This window comes from Gracilinanus agilis, chromosome 3, assembly GCF_016433145.1.
Source record: "Gracilinanus agilis isolate LMUSP501 chromosome 3, AgileGrace, whole genome shotgun sequence".
In the NCBI taxonomy this organism is placed as follows: domain Eukaryota; kingdom Metazoa; phylum Chordata; class Mammalia; order Didelphimorphia; family Didelphidae; genus Gracilinanus; species Gracilinanus agilis.
Genome location: NC_058132.1, coordinates 50,675,876 through 50,688,418, shown reverse-complemented (window position 1 = coordinate 50,688,418; position 12,543 = coordinate 50,675,876). Strand labels below are relative to the sequence as shown.

At 41.0% G+C, this 12,543-nt stretch overlaps 1 protein-coding gene across 1 annotated transcript in view; it reads right to left on the bottom strand.

Moving 5' to 3' along the window:
- Positions 1 to 627: 627 nt before the first annotated feature.
- The window catches only part of FHAD1 (forkhead associated phosphopeptide binding domain 1), a 190,767-nt gene continuing 178,851 nt past the window's right edge, over positions 628 to 12,543 (bottom strand). The window contains exons 24-26 of the mRNA XM_044668682.1: positions 6,701 to 6,830; positions 5,461 to 5,606; positions 628 to 723 (exon numbers count right to left, since the gene is read on the bottom strand). Coding sequence (XP_044524617.1) covers positions 628 to 723; positions 5,461 to 5,606; positions 6,701 to 6,830 — 372 coding nt within the window. The remainder of the gene's footprint in view (positions 724 to 5,460; positions 5,607 to 6,700; positions 6,831 to 12,543) is intronic.

The window sequence follows — 12,543 nt, the reverse complement described above, 5'->3', positions numbered from 1 at the left end:
TCTTTCTTTCTTTCTTTCTTTCTTTCTTTCTTTCTTTCTTTCTTTCTTTCTTTCTTTCTTTCTTTCTTTCTTTCTTTCTTTCTTTCTTTCTCTTTCTTTTTTTTTTCTCCCTTTATTTCTGTGTGCTTTACATCCATGATATTATTTGATACTCACAACAACCTAATTAGGTAGGTAGCACAAGTATTCTTGTCATTCCCATACTTGGAGAGAAATTTGCAGAGTCATACTGGTAGTAAATGGAATGGGATCCAAATCTCTTGAGTCCAATTCAAGTCCTTTTAAAAAATATTATCTTTGGGGCAGCTAGGTGGGGTTCAGAGCACTGAGAGCCAGGCCCAGAGATGGGAGGATCCTGGGTTCAAATCTGATCTCAGACATTTCCTAGCTATGTGACCCTGGACAAGTCACTTAATTTCTTTCCATTGGCTGGCTCTTACCACTCTTCTGCCTTACAACCAATACATGGTATTGATTCTAAGATGGAAGGTAAGGGTTTAAATTTTTTTCAAAAATATTATCTTCCATGGCAAATAATTAAGTAATTTGGAATTTGAATTAAATGTCCTGTGTCCACTCATCCCATAGTTTTAGCAGGTGTTAAATTTGTTGTTGCTTTTTTTTTTTTTAAACACGTACCAGCTTCTCGCTGAGTTCGAGAGCTTCTACCAAATCCAACTTTACTAACTTCTCTGTAGGTAAGTTGGGAAGTTGGCTTGAAGGCTGAAATGAAAAGAATTAAAAAAATCCATCTTGATATTTAATTTAAAATTTCCACAATCAAACGACCTGGGATCGTGGGGTTTTCAGAAGTCTCCCAAATCTAGCACTAAGGTCCCATTTACCCATTTTCTTATATAGTTCTCAAAATGCATTCTTATGCTTTTTCATGGAAAGAGCATAATAACATCAAGTGGGCTTATCTAAGTTATAAAAATTAGGACACACTCCCCCCGCCCCCACTTCAATCTGACAGCATACTGGAGAGTGTTCTGCATATACAGCCCAAAGATCTGGGTTTGAATTCTGACTAACATCCTCAAACTTGGCACCGGAGGTAGAAGCTGGCTTGGAATCAGAAAGATCTGAGTTCAGATCCCATCTCAGACACTTAAACTTACTAGCTGTGTAACTCTGGGCAAATCACTTAGCTTCTCTCTGCCTCAGTACCCTCAACTGTAAAATGGGGATAATGGCAACAGCACAGGCTTGTGAAGAGGCTTAAATGAGACTAACATGTGTAAACCCTGAAGTGTTATGTAAATATTAGCTATGACTATTCCTAGGATCAAGGTTTCAGAAAGGGATCACAGGTCATTGAATAGCCTTCTTTTACTTTGTAGATGAAAATAGGGAGGCTTTAAAAGTTAAAGCGATTTGCTCCGGATTATACAAATAATAAAAAGCTAGATGGAGGTTCCAATTGAAGTCCTCTGATCTTCTACCTCAGACTTTTCCTTCTGTACCACTCGGATTCTTTGGGTATCAATTTCTTCCTTGGTAAAAAAAAAAAGGAGGTGGGCTGGATGGACCACGTGTCTCCCAGGTCCCTTCCAACTCTACATTTTCTGAACTTCCCAGGACAAATCAGCTTTCTCAGCAGCATATTGAGGATTTTTTTTTTTTTAAATTTTATCAGCCAGGCATATGCCTGGTTAAGTAATCAAGGCAGCCTGAACAGAAAACTCCACTAATCGGCTAATCCTAATGACCACAAATTACCCTGCTAAATCTGCAAACAAAATCTGGGTTTAAGGATTCACTATGCAAAGTGTTTAACACCCAGCTAACAGCCAGCATGTTTCTTTGCCTCAATTATCAGCCACTGAGACATTTTACAAAAAGACTGAGAGAAAGAAATGGTGGCCATGAGTGAAATGTGTGAAGCAGAGGTGGCCACGCTGATGTGATCCCAGGATTCCAGAGTGAAGGGCTAGAAGGGGGCTTTAAAGATGATCTCTCCTGCCTTCCTCATTGGACAAATCACCCAGGTTGCAAAGCCAGCCCAGATCCTCTGCCAGGGCTTTACCATTTACAATGAGCTCCTGCCAGTCCCCCCAGACCTTGGAGGGAGGCGGAGCAAAGAAATGCAAGCTAGGAACCAATAGTGTTTATTTAGGGATTACACTGTGTCAAATGATGCCAGGCATGGATTCACCCCATTATTTGTAAAAGCTACTAAGTAGCAGAGAAGCACTTTCCCCCCCTTCAAGATAATGCCTTCTGTTACAGTTCTCATACCCAGACACAAATATACACGAAGGATCTGATCCAAGCGTTTGGAGGTTTGGGGAACTTCCGGTATAGGAACTTTTTTCACCATCTCAGATTCTAACTATCACTTAAAAGCTCACTGGGGTCTCACGATGGCAGTGATTTAGAATTGGAATTGAACTTAGAGATGTCAGTCCAACCTTCTTATTTTACAGATGAAAGAAAAACCGAGCCCCAGAGAGGGAAAGGATTTATCTAAGATCATATAGCCAATAAGTGGCAGAGCAGGATTGGAATATTCAGATTCCCTGATTCCAAATGCAACCCTCTTCTCTTCTTTTGTCCTCTCTTCTCTTCTCTTCTCTTCTCTTCTCTTCTCTTCTCTTCTCTTCTCTTCTCTTCTCTTCTCTTCTCTTCTCTTCTCTTCTCTCTCTTTTTTTAACTCCCTTGCCTTCCATCTTAGAATCAGTATTGTGTATTGGTTCCAAGTCAGAAGAGCAGTAAAGGCTAAGCAATGGGGGTTAAGTGACTTGCCCAGGGTCACCTAGCTAGGAAGTATCTGAGGGCAGGTTTGAACCCTGTCTCCAGGCATGGAGCCACCTGTCTCTGAGCCACCTAGCTCACCTCTCAACCCCCTTTTCAATAAAGTTCTAAGTTCTAGGGAACTTCCTAGAGCACTTGAGAGATTTGTCTGGAGTCGCAAAGCTAGAAGGTATCAGAAGTGAGATTCTGACCCAGGTTCAAGGATCTACTCTAACATTGGGTTACAGAAATATTTATTCCCTTCTCCCTGTCCTACCACACACCAGCGTATTTCCTGGCTGTCATCCAGCTGGGGGAGTGAGCTTGTCTGCCACTCAGGGGCTATTCCAAAATTTTGGTGAGCTCTTAAGAGAATGCATTTTTAAAAACTCTCACCTTCTCTCTTAGTACCAGCTCTAAGATAGAAGAGTAGTAAGGGTTAATCAAACAGGGATAAGTGATCTGCCCAGGATCATATAGCTAGGAAGTGTCTGAGGTCAGATTTGAACCCAGGTCCTCCTGATTCCAGGTCTGGCTCATTTTATCCACTGTACCATCTATCTGCCCAAAGAGAATGCATTTGATGGGATCCTGATTCAACCCAAATATTTAAGACAAAGCAAGACCAACTCCCCCCACCAAAAAAACCCAAACAACTCAAACCCATTTGCATGGTCAAAACTCACCATCACAGCAACTTCAGGGAGGAATCCACTTAGGATTCCACAAAAGACAGCAGCTTGACAGAGGAACACTGCTTAAATCCCCAAGGTTACCAGAAAGGCACCATTTGGTAGGTGTGCGTGTGGACTTTCTATTGCAGGATTGACTCTACTGATTAATTAGGCAAACTAACTCTCTCCCACCCACCTCAAAGGGGCCACATTTTTCTGGTGTTTTCAATTCTGTTCCACTGTTGCTCTTCTTCACTGTGTCAAACTGGCCTGATGGGTATCCTGGACAGATTTTGAGCTTCTGTCTGGCCACAAACCTGCCTATAGGCAAGTTCAAATTCAGAGGTTCTGTAAACTTGCAGCCTCAGGCTATAGGTGAGGAAGTTTTTTAGCAATGGCAATTCATAATAATAAGAATAGCTTAAACGTATAGAATGCTTACTATGTGCCATAAGCACTTCACAATTTTTCTTTGATCCTGACAACAATTCTGAGGAGTAGGTATGGTTGTTCTCTCCATTTTACAGATGAGGAAATTGAGGCAAACAGAAGTTAAGTGACTTGCCCAAGGTCACAGTTTAAAAAACCAAACTTTTATCTTCCATCTTAGAATCAATACCAAGTATTGGTTCCAAAACAGAAGAGTGGTTAGGGTAGGCAATGTGGGTTAAATGACTTGTCCAGGGTCACAGAGCCTAAGATGTTCTAATTAAAATAAAAATATAATAATAACTTTAAATATTATATTTTTATAAAATTTATTAATAATCACTAAAAGTAAAGGAATAAGAAGATATTTATCTACAAAATAAAAACATGTGCCCATGGCTAATCTACCTGTTCAAAAGTCCTGAGTTCACAGCTGCCCTCATTCCAAGAGAAGAGCCCTAGTCACAGAAATCCACCAAATTTATCTCCTGTCTACATCAGTCCTTAATGACAAGAAGTTAGTGGGCTCCTGGGTAATGTAGTTTTAAAGGTATAAGATTTCCAATTACACACTAGGAAGTGTCTGAGGCCAGATTTGAATCTGGGATCTCCCATCTTCAGGCCTAGCTCTCTCTTCTCTGAGTCATCTCACTGCCTCTGGTCATACAGTTTTAAATGTGATGAAGGCAGTCTATGTTGGTGAAGGGATGACCCACAATACCGAGAATATGTTTTTGGTGTGAAACCTCTTTCAGGGGTTTCTTGACAAAGACAGTGGAGTAGTTTGTCATGTCCTTCTTCGGCTCATTTTACAGATAAAGAAAGTGAGGCAAATGTGACTTGCTCAGGGTCACATTTGAATTCAGGACTTCCTGATTCCAGTCCTGGTGCACTGTCGGTTGTGCTACCTGACTGCCTAATTCAGCTTTAGCATTTACTAAGCTTTTGTGTTTCAAATTGTTGCACTAGGAACTGGAGAAACTAAGATAAAAATCTAGTAGTCCTTGCCATCCAGGTACTTAAAAGCTACTGGGAGAAATAGGTCTGTTATAGGGTATCAGCCATCACTTAAGCCAAAAATTAAAAATGGGTTATTTGTGTCTTTTAGAAATTAAGGTAGGAGGGGGGGCAGCTGGGGGCTCAGTGGATTGAGAGCCAGATCTAGAGATGGGAGATCCTGGGTTCAAATCCGGCCTCAGACACTTCCTAGCTGTGTGACCCTGGGCAAGTCACTTAACCCCCATTTCCCAGCTCTTCCTGCTCTTCTGCCTTAGAACCAATACACAGTATTGATCCTGAGGTGGGTGGTGAGGGTTTAAAAAGAAAGAAAGAAATTAAGATGGGCAGGATACACTTTAGTGTCAGAAAGGACTTAGAGGTTATTTAGTCCAATGCCCTCATTTTATAGATGAGGAAATGAAGTCTATGAGAAATTATTTCTTTGATGTCACATAGTTAAGTCACACAGCTTGGGTTCAAATTTAGGCCTGGTAACTCAAAATCCAATATTCTGCCCTCTCCTTCAGAGCTCACAGAGCAGAAAGAAGCAAATGGCCCATGACCTAATCTCTGTTTTATGTTCTTATTTTGAGTTCCCACTCTCCATAGCTCCCCAACCTACCAAAGAATAATTTGCTTTGCCTCCTAATCTTTGATCGATGTTTGGTAGACATGGTAAGCCTGGATCCTTCTCCACTACTTTAGGATTTTTCCCCAATTGGGCCTTCTTGGACTCAATAGGTGACTCCAACCCCACATCTCCAGAACCTGTGAAAAGACAAAATACATCCAAGAATTTAATGATGGGGCAGCCAAGTGACTCAGTGGGGGAGAGCTCCAATCCTGGAGACAAGAGGTCTTGCGTTCCAATCTGGCCTCAGATACTTCTTAGCTATGTGACCCTGGGCAAGTCACTTAATCCCCATTGCTTAGCCTTTACTGCTCTTCTGCCTTGGAACCAATATTTGTATGGAATTTAAGACAGAAGGTAAGGGCTAAAATGAAAAAAAAAACTTAATTTAATGAAAAGAGCAACTCTTTTTTTTTTAAACCTCACCTTCCATCTATTGGTTCCAAGGCAGAATAGAATGGTAAGATTTAGGCAATCGGGGTTAAGTGACTTGCCCAGAGTCACACAGCTAGGAAGTGTCTGAGGCCAGATTTGAACCTAGGACTTCCCATCTCTAGGCCTGGCTCTCAATCCACTGAGCTACCCAGCTGCCCCCAAGAGCAACTCTTAATTTGATATTCTCTGCTCCAGAACACACTTTCAATTTAAAGATGTGCATCCTTCAATAATTTTCTTCTAGAAAATTCATATAAGTACCAGAAGACAAATGAGCCCACAGCAGCCATCCAGTCCAGCCTGTATTCCACAAAGAATTACCAATAAATAGTACTTTTGCCTTGGCTTCAAGCCCTTGAGTTATGAGAGAAGATATAAGCAGGTCAGGGGCAGCCAAGTGGCACAAAGGATAAAGTACCTGGTTTAGAGTTAGGAAGACTCATCTTTTTGAGTTCAAATCTGACCCCAGACACTTCCTAATTGTGTGAGCCTGGTAAAGTCACTTAACCCCGTTTGCCTCAGTTTCCTTATCTGTAAAATGAACTAGAGAAGGAAATGGCAAACCACTCCAGTATCTCAGCTAAGAGCACCCCAAACAGGGTCATGAAGAGTCGGACATGACTGAGAAACAACTGACTGAAGGATAGCATAGGATGGGAGAGCAAGGAATAGAGCAAGGGATCAGCACCAGTGAAAAGGGCAGCCCTGTGGATGAGGTCACACTGCTTCCCTGAAAAAGTATCTGAACCACTCCCTTGATAATGAGGGCAGGAAGGCTTAGAGAAGGAAAACTTACTTGCAACATTGGTCTTTTCCAGGCCCTTGATTTGCTCCCGGAGTTCACACAAAGCCCTTTTCTGGCGCTGAATGATTTCCTCGTGTCGGAACCCTTTGCATTTAGTCCCTAGTTCAATGAAGGATGAAGCCTGTTTTTTGGAATTATGAAGAAATCGACTTTATTCTAGATGAGAATGATCTCACTCTCCAAGAAGCCACAACAGCCCCACTTCCTAGGAGACACACTGTCCCTGAGCATGTTAAAAATAGCAGCAGAGGCACTTTAGAGAAGAGAGGGAAGGCTCTGAGCTGAGACATACAGTCAGAAAGGCATTGTGCCGGGACTTTATTGTTCCTGTGGACCAAAAGGAGGGCTTGCTCTGCCCCTCCAGGGCTCATGGTAAAGGCTCTTATAGACCCTTGGGTTTGGAGGTATTGAGGCGCAAATTTAGAGTTGGAATGGACATTTGGGGCTACGGAGTCCAGCCCCTTTACTTTAGAGATAAGGAAACTGAGGCACAGATAAACTCAAGGTCACATGACAAGTAAATTTCTGGGGCTAGATATGAATTCAGGTCTTACTAAGTCTGAATCCACCATTATATCACCCAGGCAAATAGATGACAGAGTGGCTAGAATGGTAGACTTGGAATCAGGAAGATCTGAGTTCAAATTCAGACTTAGGCTTACTTATCTGTATGACCTTGGCCAAATTACTTAACCTCTGTCTGCCTCAATTTCCTCATCTGTAAAACAAGATTAATATTTGAACCCAGAGATGTTGTGAGGATCATGAAATAATATTTGTAAAGGTCTTAGGACAGTGCCTGGCATGTAGTAGAGGCTTAATAAATACATATTCTAATGAACTGGAGGAATTCCATGTAAACGATACAGAGCAAAAGGAGCAGAACCAGGAGAACATTAAACACAGAGACGGATACACTGTGGTAAAATAGAATGTAATGGACTTCTCCACTAGCAACGATGCAATTACCCAGGACAATTCTGAGGGAATTATGAGAAAGAACACTATCCACACCCAGAGAAAGAACTGTGGGAGCAAAAACACAGAAGAAAAACAACTGCTTGATCACATGGTTCAATGGGCATATGATTGGGGATATTGACTCTAAACAATCACCTTAATGCAAATATCAATAATATGGAATTAGGTCTTGATCAATGACACATGTAAAACCCAGTGGAATTGTACATGGGCTATGGGAGGGGGGAAGGAGAAGGGGAAGGAAAGAATAGGAATCATGTAACCATGGAAAAATATTCTAAATTAATTAAATTAATTCAAAATTAAAAAAATACTTATTCTCTTCCCTTTTCCCATTTAGTTTGCTTAAAGATGAAGCTCTTGGCTTGCTTAGGGAGGCAAGAGGATTTGGGTTCAAACACAGGCTTGGCTGTATGACCTTAGGTAAATTCCTTTCCCTTTATAAGCCTCAGTTTTCCCCTCTGTAAAATGAGAAGGGAGGGTAGGACTCAATGCTAACTCCAGTTTCTTCCTGCTCCCAGTTCTATGATCCTAAGAAAGCATGGTTCTGTTTGGGAGAAGCCCACTTCAAGGCCCAGGGAGGATGCTCACTGGTAGTATAGTAAGAAAATAATCCCATTCCCCCCAAAATGCTATTGCTATCTTATTTTGCCCCACTTTGACTATCCCAGATTTTCTACATCTCAACTTATTTATTTGATGGATGATTTTTTAATCTCCATCTTTTTGGCACTCAAACATGGAACCTTCATCCTGCAATATTCTGGATTGATGTCTTTGGCAAGTCTACCTTTTTTTTTTAACCCCTTACTTACCACCTTAGAATTAATACTATGTATTGGTTCCAAGGCAAAAGAGTAGTAAGCGCTAGGCAATTGGGGTTAAATGACTTGTCCAGGGTCACATAGCTAGGAAATGTCTGAGGCCAGATTTGAACCTAGGAACTCCCCTCCCCCCCCCCAGTCCCCACTTAGGCCTGGCTCTCAATCCATTAAGCTACCCTCCTAAAAGTCTACTTCTTGAATGATGATTCTATCTCCTGCTCTGCCTGCTGGCTGTGATTGAAGCAGTTCTTATTTTTGGATTGTGTCCAACTCTTTCTGACCCCTTTGACAGTAACAAGTCAATATTATTCCTAGGGTTTTCCTGGCAAAAATACTGAAGTGGTTTACCATTTCCTTCTCCAGTGGATTCTGGCAAATAGGTTAAGTGACACACAACTAATGAATGTCTGAGGCCAGATTTGAACTGGGGTATCTCTGACTCCAGGCCCAGTGCTCTATCCAGAGTTACCTAGTTAACCAATGCGGAAGCTGTACCTACTTCCTATTCAGGAGAAAAGCTAGTTCATTAAGTGACTTAGCAAGCATCCTGGAAACTTGGTTTCCTTTTAGACAAAGGGAAAAATCATTTATCTTGGTTAATTCTAACCCCAAATGACTCAGGATCTTCTGAAAGAATAATCCCTGACCTGAGGGGGGATGAGGCCAGAGAACAAAGAATGTTTAAACCCACTGAAGTTGGAAATGGAGAAAAAACAATGGCTGTGGGTTCTTCTCCATCCATTCCACTGAGGATGATCAAACTCTCTGGCACCTGCCTGTGGGACCTTCTGGCTTTGGCAGGGGTGAGAGAAGGGAAAGGAGAAGGAACATCCATGGAGAGATCAGTTGATGAGGAAGGAAAGGAGGGACTCTGAGGAGGAAGAGGAAGAAGTGGGTAGACGGAAAAAAAGGAATTGTTCCTGAGCTTTTCGTGTTGGTGCTAAAGTGAGAGATACTGTTCCTTTGCACTCTTTTTCAGTTCTCCTCACTCTTAGTCTTAAATTAAGTCTTTCCATATCTTTTCTTCCTTCTAAGCTTTCTTGTTTATTGTGATCTTATCTTCCTACTTGGAAGAGCTACATTAAATCCTCATCTCAGAGAAGCTCTTTCAACAGACAAATATTGGCTCTGCCATGAATCACCTGTATGATCTTGGGTGAACTATATAATCTCTCTGAGCCTCAGTTTCCTCACTTGTAAAATATAGAAGTTGGACTTGATGGCCTCTAAGGCCCCTGAAACAGTAATATATGACTCTATATTTTGTTATATATCATTATTTGACAATAGGTGTAGATGGCTACCCAACTCACTAGCAGGAAGACATTCCCTAGACTAGAGTCATGAGATAACAGCAATGTATTGTGCAATGGTTCTGAGTCAATTGGGGAGTCAAGGTTAAGAACTTGGATGGTTAGAACCAGGAGAGCTAAGCCAAGATCTAAAATGTGGCTGGTTAGAACCAGGATAGCTAAGCTAAAGTCTAGAACACAGGTGATTAGGGTTGGTTTTCTGAAGCCAGGGTCCAGAACACAGGTAATCAAAACCAGCTTTGCTAAGTCAGTGTCTAGAAAATGGGAGGAAAGAACCAGGGTGGATAAATCAGTGTCTAGAATATAGGTGAGCAGAATCAGGATAACTAAGTCATGGGTTAGATTAGAACATGGGTATTCAGAACCAGGGTAGTTAACCAAGGTCTAGAATTTGATGGTCAGGGCTGCAAAGTGCAGAGTACAGGTAGTCAGAATCAGATTTGCTAAGCCAAGGTCTAGATCCTAGGTGTTCAGAACCAGGATCACTAACCCAAGGTCTAAAAAAAAAAAAGGGTGGCCAGAATCTGGATAGTTAAATGGAAGTCTAGAACACAAGTGGTCAGGATTAAATTTCTTGAATCAAGATCCAGAACACAGGTAGTTAGAGTGAAGATTAGTAAGGCAAGCTCTAGAACCTAGGCAGTTAGCATTAGCTTTTCAAGCTATAGTCAGGAACACACTAGGTCAGGTTCAGGGTGGCTGGCAGTATAGTTCAGACTCACCAGCATGGGAATATGGCAGAGTTGGAAAAGCAGTTAACTGAGCAGGGAAATGGGGGAAGACAGAGGAAAGACTGTGTGTGTAGGTTTGACTGTATGCAGAATGGTCATTATAGTGAATGCGCAGTGAGATTTTAAGAGATTCATAATATAAGCTGGGAGAGACCTTATCAACCATTTAGTCCAACCCCCCCCCCCCATTTTTTATAAGAGGAGGTGAGAGCTAGAACACACAAGAGACTTGCCTCAAAATCACATAGGGAACTAGTGTCATAGCTGAGACTTGAACTCAGAACTCCCAGCTCCCGGTCTAGGAATTTTTCTACTATAATTCCTGAAGCTTATAATACACATATAGGAATGTGTATATTTATACATACATACATGTAGATGAATACTGATATATATGTATGTGTCTATATATAAAACCTATATATAGTACATATAGTATATAGAGATATATAGTATTATACAGTATATAGAGAGCATATGCTACAAGGTTTATAGCTTATTAATACTATATTATGCTTACACTATTTATATAGAAACATTTCTATAATATTCTATATTAGTATTATATCCCTTGTTAATAATATATACACATGTTATATCCATACACACATATAGTCCTATAGCATATATTTCTATACATACAAATAAATATATATTTCTGTAGCTACTATAATAGTTGAGGCATAAATGGGATGATAGATTTAGAGCTGGAAGGGACTTTAGAGGGCTTTCAGTTTAACCCCTTCATTTTATAGATGAGGAATATGCCAACAGAAGATAAATGACTTGCCCAGGGCCGCACAATAATAATAACATCCATAAAGTACTCTACAAATATCATTACAACAACTCTGGAAAGTAGTTGCCATTATTATCCTCATTTTCCAGATGAGGAAACTGAGGCAGTCAGAAGTTAAGTGACTTTCTTTGGTCCATATAAAGTCTGTAAAGTGTTCTGCAAATATTATCACAACAACTTTGGGAGGTAGGTACTACTTTTTTAATCCTCATTTTGCAGATGAGGAAACTGATGCAGAAAAAGGTTAAGTGACTTTCCCAGGGCCACACAACAATAATAACTCCATAAAGTACTCTACAATATTATCATCACAACAACCCTGGGAAGTAGATGCCATTATTATCCTCATTTTCCAGATGAGGAAACTGAGGCAGTCAGAGGTTAAGTGACTTTTCCAGGGCCACACAATAATAATAACTCCATAAAGCACTCTACAATATTATCATCACAACAACCCTGGGAAGTAGATGCCATTATTATCCTCACTTTCCAGATGAGGAAACTGAGGCAGTCAGAGGTTAAGTGACTTTCCCAGGGCCACACAATAATAATAACTCCATAAAGTACTCTACAATATTATCATCACAACAACCCTGGGAAGTAGATGCCATTATTATCCTCATTTTCCAGATGAGGAAACTGAGGCAGTCAGAGGTTAAGTGACTTTCCCAGGGCCACACAATAATAATAACTCCACAAAATACTCTACAATATTATCATCACAACCGGGGAGGTATGTACTACTGTTAATCCTCATTTTGCAGATGGAGAAATTGAGGCAGCCAGAGACAAGGTGATTTGCCCAGGGTCACACAGCTAGTAAGTGTCTATGGCTGCATTTGAACCCTGGTCTTCCTGATACTAGGTCCAACACTATACTGCTTCTCATATCCTTTGGGGAATTTCATTCTTTTAAAGAAGATGCAATTCTGAAATTCAAATCAATCCCCTTTATAGTGTTTTGCCTTTGAAAACAGGAAGGTGAGTAAGTGTGGATACAGAATTAGAAAAAATTTCTTTTTTTTCTCTTTCATTCCCCGCCCCCCACTCCCACTCCCTTCCATCCCTGCCTCCCTATTTGCCTGCTCCAAGAGCACCCTGGGCAGCCAGGTTTGGGGAGCTGAGCCTGGAGCCATGGCTGGATTTTTCAGTCCTTTCCCTGGTCTCCAGCTAGCTTTGAGAGAGT